The sequence below is a fragment of the Prosopis cineraria genome, unplaced genomic scaffold, assembly GCF_029017545.1.
Source record: "Prosopis cineraria cultivar Desert tree isolate PC_DT_omini unplaced genomic scaffold, ASM2901754v1 PC6, whole genome shotgun sequence".
NCBI classification, from domain to species: domain Eukaryota; kingdom Viridiplantae; phylum Streptophyta; class Magnoliopsida; order Fabales; family Fabaceae; genus Prosopis; species Prosopis cineraria.
This window is the reverse complement of record NW_026555337.1, coordinates 32077433-32095024: the sequence shown is the minus strand read 5'-3', so window position 1 is coordinate 32095024 and position 17592 is coordinate 32077433. Positions and strand designations below refer to the sequence as shown.

The following is a 17592-nucleotide window of genomic DNA, read 5'->3' as shown; positions in this document are numbered from 1 at the left end:
TTCCTAACTAAGCCATAATTTTCCCAATTTTATAATTATTTTCTCTCAATACAAGTGCATCCTTGTCTAATATTTTTAATCAATCTCATTACATGTTAGCTTAATCATTGGCGTCGTAATTTGGTTGTCCTAGTAATACCCTCAATAGATTAAACTGAAGATTAAGAGGAGAGAAATGCCTGAATGAACCTCGTACACTACCTTCCATCCTATAAAATTACATCAATACAATTGAATAAAATTTTATATGTCATTATTTCTAATAATTTTATTTTTATTATAAATGCATGTTTAATTTTTTGTATTTTTTGTCTCTATTATCATTAATATTATAATAAATTTATATTTAATGCATTTAAATATTATATTTTTATTGGATATATCATTGATGACATGGTATACCAAATCTATCTAAAAATTTCTCAGAAAGAAATCAAGAATGAAATAAAAATCATTGAAAAGAATAAAGACCCTAGTATTTTTTGGGAGAATTATTATCAAGTCAAAAATAAGAAAACGAATTAAGAAAAATGACAAGTCATGACCTCATAAAAATTAATTCCAAATTTGGATCTCTTCTTATTTAAATTTCCTAAATTTAGTACTCATTTTTTGATGTTTCAATACTAAGAATTTTGATTTGATATTAATCTTCTTTTGAAGTTCTTAGTTGTGATTTTATCAATTAATTATTTCTTTAATCAATTTACAAATTAGACTCAGCGAAAATGACAATAAAATAGTACCAAAATAAACAAATGACAAATAGGTATTATGAAATGTGTTAATTATTTTTTAGTCCCTAAGGACTTATTTGACATTTTAATTTTCTATGAAATGACATGTTTGCCCCTACAATTTAAAATGAAAAATAAATTGAAATCAAATTTGACATTTGGACACGTCGGACGCTTGCCCCTCTCCGTTCTCACCATTCTCGTCGTTCTTTGATCACTTCTGGGCATCGCCGTCTTTGCCACCACAGTGGGTTCTGGTTTGCATGCTCTGCTCTTCGGTCTTCAATTCTTCATCCAGGTGCCTTTTGATTCTTCTCTTATTTAGATATTTATTTTGCCTTTGATTCTTCGAGCCCCTGAAGCCGTTGTTCAACACCGAGCTAAGAACGACAGGTAATTAATAGCCCAGAATGCTGACGACAGAAGCCATGGTGGTGATTGCCGGACGTGGAAGGGAGAGAGCTTGGTTCCGACGGCCTGGGTATGAAGAAGCCGAGCGGAGCTGGTATGATGAAAGCGATTGTGGAGTGTCGGACGTGAAGAAGGAGCTATTATGTTCATAATGATCCAGATAGGGATTCTAATATGAACTCTTAGAATTTCAACATGGACGGAGGTTCGACAGTATATAATAGAGAGAAACAAGGTCTGACATTTTTGTCACATATCCAAGAGCTTTAAGTTGGCAGGATTTAAATCAGAGGAGCTAAGGTTTCAAGAAAACTTTTAGGAAGGTGATGAGATATTGGAGGGAGGGTTTATATGTATACTGATAAGTAATAAAAACGAGATAGGACACTAATTAAAATAAGATTAAAGTAATATTTTTAATTTTTTAACTTTATATAAAGTTTTAACTTAGTCCTTTAATTTGTAAACTATTCTTTTAATCTATAATCTTAACATAGTTAGTTTTAAATAATTATTTTTTTGTCAATCATTATTTATTTTAAAAAATTAAACTTAATATGTTAACATCTAAAAATGTTTTGTTAATATGCAAAAGCTCACTGAAGTAAAACTAACAGTGTAAGGTTAAAAGATAAAAAAAGTATTTTATAAAGTTAAGAAATGTTATATAAAGTTAAAAGATTAAATATATATTTTAGCTTTAAAATAACTGTAATAGCCAAGACAATTAAGCACACGTCAACCTTGGGCCAGATAATTCAAACCTGGAAACAAATAATTAACAACATCCTAGTGACTACTACAAAAGAAGACCAACATTCTGACCAACAACTTCAACCCACTAATACCAAACAGTTACAAGGTAATCCAAAGTAATTTCATACCCAAGCCATCAAGCCACGTGATTCATGATTAGATCATACAAGCTACAAAAAATATGGAACAGATAGAACAACTATCAACAAATTCATTAAGTTCCGATACTTAGCATCATCCTACGGTGGTAAATGACATAAAATAAAGCTAGCCAGTTCCAAAACTAATAACAAGACTCAAAATGAAGAACTACTTTTTCGGCTGTTTCTCTTGATTAAATCCATTTCTTTACTCGGAATTGTAAAGAGAAAGGGGTGGGATAATAATTTCGTAAATCAAAGCATTAATGATGAAGTGTAACTACTTTTTTTTTTCATTTCTCAATTTCAGTAGACAATATAACAATTTAAACAATTTAAAGTATGCTTGCAAAGGAAAAACAACTACATATTCATATCATCATAAATGCTAACAAAACATGAACATTAATAGGTAAAATCACAACTCATGACTGCCATTTATATCACAATCATTCATAGCTATCATCCTCAATAGGACTAGAGCCACCATTTGAAATGGATTTAGATTCGATAAGTGGTATAAATATACTTAATGAATATATATTAATTATATTCATTAAATTTTTATTAATACTTAAAAATTATCAAAATATGTTCTCCTCAAATATTCACGACAATCCTCTTGATCAGAATATTCCTCACTCATGCTATTCTCTCCAAAAATTTATGTTACTTAATCAAATCAAATGATTATACCACAAAATCACTAGCAGTCGTTTAATTAAATCAAATGATTATTATTGCATCACTTAAGCCATTTATTGAGTAGTATATTTAGATCAGTCATTGAATTTAAATCTCATTGGAAAATATAATGGATAAATTAGGAATAAAAAGGTAATAGATTGCTTATTTATATTCATAGTTAGAATTATAGGGTAGCCGTAGAAGAAAAATTAGTAACTTTTAGCGAACGCATGTTATATATAACATGATTTAATTAAATAAAAATAAAAATAATATTTTAAATTTGAATCCAGAAAGAGACTAGGAAATTTATTTTATATAATAATAAAAATAATAATAAGACCCGATAATAATAGGTTTAGACATTTATTTTGACCAATTAATTTATCATCCTAATTTTTTAAAGAATCATGGGGTTTAGACTAGAGACTTTATGAATACTATATTTTATCCTCGTTTAACGCCAAAGGGAAATGAAAATTTAAAAAATAATTTTTCAATAAATATTGATTTTAAATTTATAAAAAAACAATAAAGTAACATGTAAAATAAAATTATTTAAAAAATTACAATTTATTTATATAAAAATATAAAACAAGTCATTGTTATGCTACTAAAAGAACCTATATATGTTCAATAATTTAATAAAAAGCAATGGCATCTAGGAATCTAGGATAGTATGTGGATTGATGTTTTTAGTGACAACTTTACCAAAAAAGACAATTGTGTACAAAAGGAGTGACCGGAAGTCCTACGAGTAAGCACAAATTTATCATTATATATATATATATATATATATATATATATATATATATATAAAGAGAATAACAGGTTACGTATTCATGCCACGTGACCCTTTTTTGTGAATTTTGTAACTTCGTGTTTAGGGATGCTTTTGTGCTTCAGAATCAGGTCCAAAATTAGGTTACGGATAATTTACTATTATTTTTGTATTTAAATAAAATAAAGTATTAGTTAGGTTTGGGATAATTTATCATATTTTATATATGACAAATAATATTAATATATATATATATATATATATATATAAGAGAGTGGTTACCGGTTGTGAATGTGCATATATATTTGAAATTCAAATTGAATCATTTAAAAAAGGAAATCAAATTTTTTATATTTTCATACAATAATAAAATTAAATATTGTTCATACTTTTATATGTCCAATTTGAAAAGTAAAATAATAAAATTTATAGATTTATCAATTTGAAATTCAATTTATTATTTAGTAATGGGATAATTTTATAATTTCTTTCTCTATTTCCCAAATTCATACCATTCTTTTTCATTTACCTCATATATATATATATATATATATATACACATTATTGAAATTAATTATATGCAAAAATGAGTAATATAAATGTATATAATCATAAATAAAATTTTAAGTGACATATTTAAATCCAATAAGAAGATTAATTATGAGTTAATTAAATTTAAGAAGCTACCACGTTTAATAAATATGTAACAGTTGAAAAATAAAAATAATTTAAATTTATATAATTGGAAATAAAATCATAAGCAGCATATTATGAACTGTAATCACTTTTTTTTTTATTGAATTCAAGTCCACATATAATAAGCTTAATAATAGGCTAACTACATTTAAGAATCTTGGTTAAGTTTATATAATCAGAGATTATTTATAAAATTATGATAACTACTCATGCATTTCCACAACTTAAATTTAAGTAATTAAAAAGATAGATTAATATAATCTTAGAAAGTTTCAATGCATAATCAAAACTTAAAATTGATTTTCTTAAATTCGCAAGCAGCATATCATGAGCTGTATTTGTATTTCAAAAGATATACTAAATCGAGATTTAAAGATGGTTTCACTTTTAAATTGATTAGTTTAGTTCCAAAGATACTATGCCAATTATCTTCCCAAGGTTTAATTTGGTTAGTTTAGTTACCTTAATAATAAAAAGACTTTATTTTTAAATTTCAAATTTTAAATTAGTTTAAATTTCAATATCTCGTAATTAGATTAGATTTACAATTTAAATTCAAATGTTTCTCTAACATAGATACTATATTGATTATAAATAAATGAGACTTGGATTGTCTCCACTACCCTTCTTCTCCATTTCCTCTCCATTACTCTAAAATAAAGTCTAGATCATCCAGATTTAATCTAGATGGTCTAGATCTAAAGTTTTTATTTTTATGTATATTTTTATTTTTATTTATTAAAATTAAAATTAAAAGTTTTAATAAATTTATTTTATCACCAATCAAAACAATTCAAATTTAATTTGAAGGATCCAAAAATTATAAGTGTAAAATACACACCAAATCTAGACAATCCAAATTTTATTTTATGGTAATGGAGAGGAAATGGAGAGAAAGGATAGTGGAGACTAGCCAAGTTCAAATAAATGTACTTAGCTGAGATTTTATTCCACGTTTTCAGTTTTGATTAATTCAAGTATCATTCATCAATCTATTGTGCAAATAGTGTGTAAAAATTATCTTTCAGTGTCCCTCATGTATTTTCTTCACTAATATTTACCTTATCTTTCGTCTATTCCCAACAATTCTACTTTAACGTTTTATTCTACTCTAGCATATGAGTTTTACACTAATCATGCTATAAAAATGTTGAGTCGAGATTGACAAATCATAATTTGAGTAATTCATCTTTAAAGAATACGTGATTAAAACTTATCAAACAAATCAAATGGTATTGAATTGATATTTCATGATGTTGAGAAAGTCTTTGTGGCTATGATATTTCATAAAGTAATGCCAATTTCATTTTTATTTATTATTTATTAATTATGCTTATGCTCCCTTTTTTTTTAAGTTGTATTTGATGAAGGCTTTAGGCAAATCCTTCTTGATATTCTAGGTGGTTTTAGAGGATATATTGTTTTTGTCACTACTAACTTTTTTACGCATTGGTGGTGATTGTCAATTATCTTCTTATAATAACAAGAAACATGAGATTTTTGGAAACAAATACAGGAACATTTATTAGTTATTTTCATAATCTTATTAATTGAATTATCTTAATTGGTGATGAGACTCTAATAAAATCAATAAAGGATATGTCAAAGATGGTAAAACGATTCAATCCTTTTGGGTAACCCTTGAGGGCTAAGGCCTAAAAAGCCTACTTGCCTAAAACTATACTCCCTCTATTTAAAAGTGTAAGGCATGTTTAACAAAATCTCGCTTTTCAATAAAGTAATTATCTACTTTCAAACTAACTCTATCTTTTCATATTTACTTCTACTAAACACCCTACAATAAATATAAAGTTATTATCAATAGGGATACTTTTGAAAAAAAGGCAATGATTATACCTTAAAAGACTAAAAATACTTTATATTTTTGAACATTTAACTCTTTAAAAAAATAGTTTACATCTTTGAATGGAGGGAGTATTATTTTTAAGTCTAATCATTGAGCTTGCAAGGTCAACCGTAAGAGCATCAAGCCCTTTTAATTGTTTTTTAATTACTTATAGGTATCTTATTGAAGGCAATCCTATTTACGGCACAATTAGGCACTAAATGCGAGCACCTCTCATAGTGGGAATCTGAACTTTGGTTTGCCATTTTGTTAGAGACTAAACCTAACCCCATTATTTTAAATTTTTTTAGACTGTAAAATAAATACATGAAAATATAGTAAATTAAACTATAAATAATTAAATATTAACTAGTTCAAATTTCTAAAATAAAACTGAACAAGTCTTTTCTAAATATCAATAAAACAATAATATCCAAATATTAATAGCATCATCATGATGATCGTTATCATTTTAAATATCAACAATATTTTATTAAGATTCACTATGAGTTGGCTTTCCAGTGGCAAAACTATATATGAAGATTTTTTTCTATTTTAGGCTAGAGTTTTATTTTTTATTTTTTTCAACATTTTTGTTTTATGTGTTGTGCAAGTTATTGAAAAATTATCAATATATGTTAGTCTAGTTGGTAAGAATTTAGTCTATAAAGTTATATGTTCAAATCTCACTATTGATGTAAAGATTTTGTTAGTAGATGATTTGTAAATATCTCTGTAAATATTCTTTAAATCTTAAAACATGTCCTAGTTCTAGTGTGTTTTTGAGACTCAACTCACTAAAACTTTTGTTTATAAAAAAAATTATTTAAAAATTGAGAGCTAGCTTAAAAAGTGCATAAATAATAAATATGTTAAAATGATATCATAAATCTTGATAATTACTCATTATATAATGATGGAAATATCATTATTCAATACACCTCCTCTTAAATATAAGGCATTTGTAAATTCCTAATCAAGGAGGGGTAATTAAATAACAAAAAATGATCTAAAAATGAAATGACCTTTTAAGCTTACGCATATTTAAAAATATAAATTTTTAAAAAAATATTAGAAAATTGAAAATAAGAGTGACTAAGAGACATTGGGAAGTACTTTTTAAAATAAGCTAATTAATAGTGTCTGTTTTATACTAAGTAACTAAGCTATAGGCTAATCAAATTTTTTTAGAATATTACTAATATATAGACTGGGAAGTACTTTTTCGTTTAAAATTATAATATATTTTTAACAAATTGACACCCTCAATAAATTATTTAATAATATTAAAAATTATACATTTTTCACATCTATCTTTATTTAATATAGTATCTCAATCTAACAAATACATGATTAGCAAGATATGATGTGGATTTTTTTCAGTTGACCCCTCAATGTTTCTCCGTTGTCGTCCTCGATCACTGGCTCTTCTCTTCTCTTTCACTTTGACTGTCATTGTTTCTCTGAGGACGAAAATTGGTTGCATCTCGTCGCAGTGTCCTCAGAGCCGTTACCTCAGATCTGGATGTTGATGAACTCTTTCGTTGCCTCATATTAGCTTTATCATGCCCTTTTTGTTTATGACTTTATGTTATATATTTCAATAAAATGTCTCCTTAGGTTCGTTGTGGCTGAAGTATTGTGTTTTGATGACTATTTCTGTTCTTGTGTTTAATTAGGATTTACTTGTAACTTTTTTTCTGGTGATTTCTATTGTTATAATGCAAGTTATTTTGTATTACATATAAATTCAGTCCGTGTTCTTTATAAATGATAGATGTCAAAGAAATTGTAGTGCGAGTAGTTAGGTATGTAAGCATGTAAAATTTATCACCAGCTTTTGAATGATGCTTTTCGTTCATCGTAGAATACATTCTCCTCAAACTTGTTATACTGTGTAATTTTTTCCATTGCCATAAAAAAAAAAAATTCCCCCAGTCTAATCAAGTAAATACAGTTTTGCATTTTTCACAATGAGTAGATATTATACACTACATATTATAGTTTTGCAAACGATCATGATCTCCTTACAATCACGGACCAGGTGGAAAATATACTCAACGGATGCGGTTGAAATAATTAGCAGCAAAAGGCTCTTCATGAGGGCTTGTCTTAATCTTTCGCATTGGTTTAGCCGCTCTTGAGTTTCCAAAGATATCCCATAAACGCACCGTCCCATCCGCGGCTGCTGATGCCACAGTACACCCATTAGGGTTCTCAGCCATGGATAGCACACCAGACACATGACCAGTGAGCTCAGCCATCTTCATCATACAAGGGTACTTCCAAAGTATGAGCTGGTTATGGGGAGATCCATGCGAACTCAGCAATTCGTGTTCCTTCTTATTCCACAGCAAAGCACTCACTTGTGAACCTGTGTCTATAGAGTTGACGCTCGTACCAGTGCAAGTGTTCCAGAAGTTGATGCACTTATCGTGGTTATCACCTCCACCACCGGAAGCGAGTAGGTTTAGTCGGAACGGACACCAAGCTAGTGCGTTCACTCTCCCTCTGTGACCTGCAAGCTTGTGAAGCCATTGGATTTGGTGGGTGGACGATTTCGAAGATGCCATGGACCTGTCCCATATGTGAATTAATCTATCTTTCCCACCACTGGCTAATCGTTCCCCTGAATCAGCCCATTTCAATCCAGTTATCTCCCCAGAATGTCCCTCATAGGTTGCAACAACATGAGATTTGATTCGAACATCGTTGTTTATGATTTGTGTATCTGCTCCTCCGGTTGTGAGAAGATGATCGTTCCAAGCTAGTGAACCTACTTGACCTTGGCGTCCGTGTTTGAATGTTCTTAGCTGCGTTCATAAACAGAAGAAAGGTCAGGATGCAAGTAGCATTCAATGAACCTAATTAAGGAACGAGAGAAAAATCTGTCTCTCTGAAAACAGGAGAAGTATTAAGCATTCTCTCCCTCTTCCTTTTTTGAAAAAATCACATCCAGCCTTCTCTCAAAGAAATTAATTACAGGTAAGAACTAATGTGAAATGGATTGTTGTTAAAATAGGAACATAGTTTGTTTTTTTGAATGAAATTTCTTATTGGTCCTTATCGGTGATTAATTCTCTTGAGAGGGGGCTGGATGTGATTCTTTCTTTTTTTTTTGTTTATTTCAAAATAATTCCATCGAGCTAAGGCTTTTAATGTGCCCTTCTCTAATGATTATTATAATACCCCAACTTTTTAATTTTGTTTTTCTTTTTTTTAGATCATTGGCTTCTTCACAAAATAAGAGATATTTTGATATCTTAAAATTCCACAACGATAAAGATTTGTATCTTCTATGATTTTTTAAAGAAAAATATTACAATTATACCTTTTATTTTATGTACAAATTGGACTTCAAAATATCAAAATATCTCTTATTTTATGTAGAATCCAACAACTTAAAGAAAGAAAAAATAAAATTGGGAAGTTAAGACATTATAATAGACATTAGAGAATGATACATTAGAAGCCCGTAGCCTAGTTTCATCATGCTAAACAAGACCTAAAGAGAATAAATGAACTCAATCTAGTGTTTTATTTACCCGCTTAGTTGTCGTAGTATCCCATAGCTGTACACGAGAATTGAACAAACCAATTGCTAATCGCCGTCCATCAGGAGCCCAGCTAATGCTTGTAACTGGACCATCTTCATCATTGAAAGTGACGACTTCTGAGAAAGAGTCATCTAAGGGATTCCATAGGCATATTGTATGCTCAAGGGCAATGCAAAAGACGTTGCTGTTACTCCAGTCCATTAAATTCAAAGACGAATCGTCTCTGAGACCAAGAGCCTTCAACATATGGCAGGGTCTCTGAAATTATAATTTTAACAAAATAACATATAACTCAAAAACTACTTGTGTAAGTAAAATTCTAGCAAGAAAACCAGAAACAAATGTAGATATTCTGTTTAAAAATTACCTGAGGAATATCTCGCAAGAGCTTGGAGGATGTGCTTTCAAGAGTTGCAGAAAGAGACTCATGCTTTGGCTTGTTCTTGAAGGCTAGTATTCTGGTGTGGTTCACTCCAAGGGCCTCAGCCAATTTTTCCTTATAACTTTCTCGACTCAGAGGATTCGGTAACCACGACCATGCAAAATCCTTTTTGCCCAATTGGTTTGACTGGGTTAGCATGCAGTGAGCAAACCCGAAATCCATGGCCGACCTGTTCGGAATAAATCGATCTATCTGAGCGTCAAAGACACGAAAAAACATTAGTTCGAAGGGAAAAGTAAAGGCCAGAAAAAAAAAAAAAAAAGTCAATTCGCTGGGACAGCAAATTGTATCATGGCCTCACGTTTTCGCCTGAAGAATGATTTCTGCTGGTAGCCATAACCGAAGACATATAAAAAATTGGGGGAGAGACGGAGGCGGTGAGTGAGGAGGGACGGAGGAGAGAGACTAGCTCGGACTGCCGATGGCAAGCAAATATTAATCTATCTAACCAATCCATAAGATTAACCATGTACGTTTAAATACTTTTGCTCATCAATAGCATTATTATTTTTTAAATATTTTTTCATTATTTTATGAGTTAAGATTCTCTAGTGTTTGAGATTATCTTATTCGAATAAAGATATTTTGAATATTTTTAAATTTTCATAAAATTAGAATTTTATTTTATTTTTTAAAGATTATTTTAAATTTTATTTATAATAAAATAATATATCTAGATATCTTTAGATGATCTTTATTACTTTTATTTATAATTTAAAATTAGAGTCAGGTCTAAATTTTTATTTTTAATATTTCTATGGTTAGAAATAATTAAGGGAGAATTACGGCATAGGACAGCCAATAGGACATAATTTAAAATCAGAACTAATAAAATATAAAAATTCAAAGCAAAATCAAAAAATTAAATTGGAAAAATGTTTAGAAGGGAAATGACCATGATTCCATTTACTTATTATCTTTTTAAAAAAATTCACCTTACTGGAACACTGCCAGCGACCTGCATCAAAAGTTTAATTATATTTAATTAGATAAAAATATATTAAATATATAAAGTTAAATATCGGGTGTTTCCCATAATACTTATGTACATATTTTATCAAATTTCCTATAATATACATAAAGTGGGATTTTCAGCCACTTGTCTTGCCCACATGTACACTATGTACACGCGCGCGCGCCCACATGTACACTATGTACGCGCGCGCGCGCGCGCCCATGTATGTTATCGATGGTCACTTGGCTAGTGTGCAAGTTGATTCCAACGCGGGAAGAAAATCATTCTCTTGCCATAATTTTGGACGTACATGCATGATTTAACTCCATATTCTATACTACTGAATTGTCATAATTTTGGCCAAAAAAAAAAAAGAAATGAAATATTTTTTTATATGACGCAAGTAGAAATGAAAATAACTTTTGATGAGGTGTAATAATTAGTTAAAGAAAGAAATTTATTTAAATGCTTTTCATCAAATATATATTTTGTAATTCAATGCATAAAATTATAAAGTTGCCAACAGTAATTTAACATCCCATTATTCTCATGTACTTCTTTTAATTTTTAATATAAAACAAATTTAACCAACTTCATGCTCATTAAAAAAAGATAATTATATTATTTAAATGGAAAAATAGTGATGATGGACCATTTAAATAAATTTAATCAGCCAAAGATAGTAGTTATCAAAATTTAAATAAAAAAAATCTAAATAAACTTTTGTTAATTTAAAATAAGTTGTTATCAAAACTCAAATTAATACATATTGATAAAAGACTAACTCAAATCAATAAGAATCCATTCAAGTTTTAATAACAAAAATTCTTTATTGATATAAATTTCTTCTAGTGGTTCTTGATTAATATTTTCCCTATTAAAATTGTTAAAAAAATACATAACTTTTCAATTTTGTCCTTCTTTACAATTAATAACCATAATAAATTTTTATATAGAAATTCAAATGATAATAAATTAATAAATAGAATGTTAAATTATATTGAACAAATATCAATTGCTCTAGCATAACCTTGCTTTATATTAAGGATAGAAAAATATGAAATCCACATTCCGAAAAGCCAAAAAGCCACGAGAACAATGAAGCATTGATTTTTAAAGGAATGGTTTGGATATGCATTCACCGTTACCAAAATATATATACATATACGTACACACACACATACATATACACACATATATATATATATATACACATGGTACAAAAACAATGTGGATATATATATGTTGTACAAAAAATAAAAAAATTAAGGAAAATGTTTGAAAAAAGGAATGAAAAGTGAAGCAATAATAAAAGGGTGAAGAAGCGGAAAGTGAAAGTAATAGTGTGGGTGTGGGTGATGTGAGAATTATTGCATTGTATAAGTTTCAAGCTATAAAGGAATATTTTGTTTGGAGAAGCATGTGCTTCACTGTGGATAGTATTCTCATCACTTGATATTGAATGCTCAGGAGTCACACACTATTGTTTATCATAAACCAAATATTTCGCATATTCACTAGCCAAAATATGTTCAATGACCAAAGTTTACATCCACCCTAAAGATAACATGCTAATTGAATTGACCGAATTGGCCCTGTTTGGGTTCAGTTGGATGGACACAGGGACATCTTGTCTGGAACTTACAAGTAGCTCCTTAACGACAAGGCTTTGTCTTGTACTCTGAGCTTCTCAGAACATATCAAAGTTCCTCATTACCATAGGCAAAGAGGCACTTGTCCGCATAGGGACACTTCCCAATGGCATTCCAGTGAACACAAAGCTCTATCTTTAGTGTCCCAGGCGGATATATCAGGAGCTCTTATGCCTCCTTATCACCTTCAGCAAGGATGTAGAGCGTATGCTGCAAAATATTTAACTTTCAATTAGTAATATGCTAAGATATTTTAAAAGTTTTCTAAAATTTTAATACATGTGAGATTATATAAAGAAAAGGAATATAAATAAAATAATGATGTAGAAAAGGCAAATATAATAAATTCAAGGAAGTTAGATGGAGTGAGATACTGATTCAAGCTTGTTGGAAAGTAAGGATATTATTAGGTCTAGTAACAGGTGTATTGGGCTGAGCCCACTTAATGTTGAGTCTGTATAAGTTTATTTCTTGTGTCTATAAATAGGTTTAGTTATATAGTATTGTTGACTTTTCTTTGTTAAGATTATAAGATGGTTATTCAGTAACATTATCTTTCAAGAAGTCCAATATGGGACTAGAGCAGGGATTTTGGGCCTACTCCTTGCAAATTGGGTCATGCCATTGATACCCATTTTTTCAAGAATCCGAGTGTCTTGATGGTTTCTTGATTTATTCTGCTTCTTGACCCTATTTTCACATAAACACCAGTAGACACAACAGTGTCTGTCATATTTTTGCCATCTCGTCGTCATATCTCCTACTGTCATCATTTCTTCATAGCTGGCAGAAGTGATCCTTCTTCTAAATCTCATATTGATTTCCAACACCCACTGTACCTTCATCCTATAGATACACAAGGTGTGACTCTTGTTCCTCATCTGCTTATGAGTTCTAGCAATTATTCGAGTTGGAGTCGTGCTATGCGCATTGCCCTCCTAGGTAAAAACAAACTTGGATTTGTTGATGGGTCATATGCTAGTTCGATGCAATTGGATTCTCTTAAGTCTCAAGGGGTCAGATGTAATGCCATCGTCTTATCCTAGATTATTAACTCCGCGGATAAAGATTTGTCAACTGGTCTTACTTTCTTTGAGTTTTCTTCCCTGATGTGGAGTGATTCACAAGAATGGCTCAATAAGAGAGATATAGCCAATATCTATGGCCTCTATTGAGCAATCCATTCCTTGAGTCAAGGTACTTTGTTTATTTCACAATATTATGCCAAACTAAAAGATCTTTGGGATGAGTATGCAAGTGTTGGGGTAATTCCCACTTGTCATTGTCAAACTTCCAAAGAGTATGCTCCTATTATCCTCAAACTAGGAGCCGTATTCTGCTTCTCAACCCCTTGCCTAGTGTTAATCAAGCATATGCAATAATCTCCCAAGATGAGGAACAGCACCTTTTGATCACTAATCCGTCTCCTTTAGGAGAAACAATTGTAATGGCTGCTAGAGGTGGCCAAAATAAAGAAATATAATTTATAAATTAATAAATTATATATAATTCGATTGATTCAGTCTATTCGATTTTAAATTTTACTAACCGAATCAAACCGATCAACCAAAATATTTAAAATAAAAAAACTGAATCGAATTAAAAAATCAAATAGACCGAATCAAATAGATAAAATTCAATTTGATTCGGTTCGGTTTTCGGTTTCAGTTCAGTTTTGCTCACCCTTACATAAAGTATTGTTAATTGTGCTCCCTTTTTATAGAATGACCGAATTTTCATAGTTATTTGAAAATATTTTATGGGAGGTTTTGGCAATGGGGTACAATATGGAAAGGCATACGAAATTTCAAAGTATGGAGTCTCTTAGCGTGCTTTGATTCTATTGAATGACCAACTATTCATACAAAATCAACACTATGTTCTCAACTACTTTTATGTACATAAAAATGTTATTTACTTTTTTTAAAATAAAAAATTACATAAATTGTCATTAAGAGATTGTTATTAATTTTTTGGATATATAGCTTCAGCGCAGGTATTAATTCTTACTAATTTTTATTGTCAAATTATTTTATGCTTGTTTACTATAGTAAAAATATGTTATTTTATTTCTAATTCTGGTTAGGATTGAAAAATAATTTGAAATAAGTAGTCCCAATTATTCAAGTATTTTTAGATTATAAAATTATTTTATCTTACTTAATTAGGAGATATATTGAATGACTATTCAACAACTATTTCACTTTCAAATTTTTGAGATTTAATATTATACGTAATTCTTATTATTTTGGGTTTTAGAAACAGGTTTGGTAATCGTTTTTATAGTTGGTTCAGGGATAATTAAGTGATTGATTTAAAAAAAATTATCTATTTTTTAATTATTGTAACTAACAAAATATTTTTTAATTATTGTAACTACCAAAATATTAATAATATCAAAATATATCAATCTAAATATAGGAAGAACGACATTTTGGTCCCAAAGCACTGATTTAATGTGAATGAAGTCCCGAGAGATTGAAAAATGCTAACCATGTCTCAATGATCCTTTCATGAAAAAGAAAAAGAAAGCTTTATTCCTCCCGCAATAACTGATGTGATGTGGCTTCATCCTCTCTCCGTACATGTTGGCAAATTTTATTATGAAATAATAACCAAATTCCAAAATTTTTTCTTTCATTTTTTAATCCTTTTTGCCTCTATAATTTTCAAAACTATATCTTCCAATTTCTAATCAAAATTTAAGAAAATTTATTGTTTGAAATTTAAGGATAACAACTATTATTAAATATAACTAATCAAATATGTTAGGAAAAGTATTTCACGGCTATGAGGTTCAATATAACTTAAAAATAAATACAAATTTGTAACAAAACTTTTATTCAAATTAATTATATATATATATATATATATTTACCAAAAAAATTACTTATATAAATTAAAAATTTTAGGTTAAATAAATTTTTAAAAGTAAACTCAAAGAAAAATATTTTTTAAATAAAAATGAGTTAAAAATCGAGATATAAGAAGTTGTTAATATGGTAACTTTAATTGTAAATTCATGAACAAATAATTTTTACATAAAAATTTATTTAATATTTTTTTCTAATTAAAAAAATAGAGTTCCAAACCATGGTATAACAAGTTGCAAATTGATAATGTGTAATTGAAAATGGCCCTAAGATTGAATAATCCCTCAAGAAAATAATTTAATATTAAATCATGATTCTCATTAAACATAGGAAATGAAGTTGCAACAAGGTACAAATTCAGGGGATATAGTTGCAAATTTGGAAAAATAATTGTTCAAAAGAAAATTCGATGCTAAATCTTATGTTCCTAATTAAAAATAGGCAATGGATTTACAGATCAAGGTATAACAAGATATAAATTTTGAGGTATGGATGTAAATCTATGAAATTAAATAAATAATTTTTCAAGAGAAAATTTTAATATTAATTTTGCATTCCTAATTAAAAATGGGAAACATAATTGCAAAGTAGGGTATCGCAAATTGAAAATCTGAAAGTGCGGTGGCAGATTCTTTAAACCAGACAAATAGTTTTCCAAGAAAAAATTCTATGTCAAATAACGTGTGATTAAAAATAAGAAATAAAGTTGCAAATTAAAGTATCATAAGTTGCAAAGTGAAGAATTTTAGTTGTCAATCCGAAATTGAACAAACAAATTCTTAAGAGAAATATCAATATTAAATCATGTGTTCACAATTTATTTTATAAATCAAGACATAAGAAGTTATAAATCCAAGTAATAATAAATATAGATTATTTGGTCAAAAATAAATATAGGTTTTGAAATATATAACTATAAATTCAGAATATACTAAAATTTAAAATTTATAACTTGTGAAATATTTTTTTCTAAAAAATTAGTTACAGGGGGTGAAAAAGGTATTTAATAATAATTTATACTTAACTTTTTTTCAGAAATTGAAGATTATAATTTTTAAATTTACGGTGGCCAAAGAAAAAAAAAATGCACTCATAGATAGGAGAGGGAGAGCGTTAAGAAAGTTTGAAACTGTTTTTATTTTATTATTTTAAGAGCTAGTATTATGTAGAACATATTTTGAAAATAAAAATAATAATAATAATAAATATTTTTATCATTATCTCTTATTTTTCAGAAATCTAAAAGTTATTTTCATTTTTCTGTTTTCTAAAATAATATTTTATTTTTTTATTCTTCAAAACACTTGTTAAAAACATATTATTAAATAAATTTTTTTTATTTTTTTATTTTGGAGAATAAAAAATTGTTCTCAAAATAGATTTCTAAACAAGGCCCTAATTACTATTTTGTCATAAAAATTGCCATCATATATTACATGTGACTGTGAGAGGAAGTCAGGAAAGGACGGAATAGGGAAGGATGATAATGTCTTTTCCTTTTTCATGAAAGGATCACTGGGGCATGGAAGCATTTTTTTAATCTCTCGAGGCTTTGTTCACATTAAATCAGTCTCCCATCTAAATATTTGTTTTACATAATTATAACCAATCAAGATATAAACATTAAGATTAAAATCTAAATGTGTCATGTAACTCATTTAGACTTTGAATTTTTTTTACTTGTATAATTTGATTATGTGCTTTCAGAGTTAATAATATAGTATTTTTAAATTTAATTATTGTTTTGATAATTTTTTTAAATAATTTAATTTAATTTGTTAGATTGGTTTGGATGACAACTAATTAATTATTGGGGAGAATGACAAAGAGGTCCTAAAAAAATTAATTAATTCAAGTTAGGTCTTAAGTGTCAAACTTTAGAAATTTGCAAGTCCATTTTTCAATTTTGCAACTACGTTGTGATGAATTTATAACTTATTTTTTAAATTTTAACATAATTGAAGAATAAAAAATTATTTTTCCTATTAAAATTTGGAATACAAGTTGCAAATTCTTCACAACAGAATTACAAAATTGAGAAATTAATTTGTAAATTTTT

General features: G+C 28.5%; 2 protein-coding genes across 2 annotated transcripts in view; both read right to left on the bottom strand.

Annotated features, from left to right (window-relative positions):
- Nucleotides 1-965, bottom strand: part of LOC129314077 (protein LONG AFTER FAR-RED 3-like) — a 6310-nt gene extending 5345 nt beyond the window's left edge. Inside the window, exon 1 of the mRNA XM_054957454.1 lies at nt 917-965. Coding sequence (XP_054813429.1) covers nt 917-965 — 49 coding nt within the window. The remainder of the gene's footprint in view (nt 1-916) is intronic.
- A 7146-nt stretch (nt 966-8111) lies between these two features.
- On the bottom strand, nt 8112-10453 carry LOC129314076 (cell division cycle 20.2, cofactor of APC complex-like). Its single transcript, XM_054957453.1, has 4 exons — nt 10355-10453; nt 9979-10245; nt 9600-9869; nt 8112-8867 (listed from the first exon to the last, which is right to left on the bottom strand). The coding sequence occupies exons 1-4, from the start codon at nt 10400-10402 to the stop codon at nt 8112-8114; spliced, it is 1341 nt and encodes a 446-aa protein (XP_054813428.1). The 5' UTR covers nt 10403-10453.
- Nucleotides 10454-17592: the final 7139 nt, after the last annotated feature.

Coding starts and splice junctions, on each gene's coding strand:
- LOC129314076 (XM_054957453.1), bottom strand. CDS start 10,402: ATGTCTTCGGTTATGGCTACCAGCAGAAATCATTCTTCAGGCGAAAAC. Junction 10,246..10,354: donor ATCATTCTTCAGGCGAAAAC/GTGAGGCCATGA, acceptor TTTGACGCTCAG/ATAGATCGATTTATTCCGAA. Junction 8,868..9,599: donor ATACTACGACAACTAAGCGG/GTAAATAAAACA, acceptor TTATGAACGCAG/CTAAGAACATTCAAACACGG.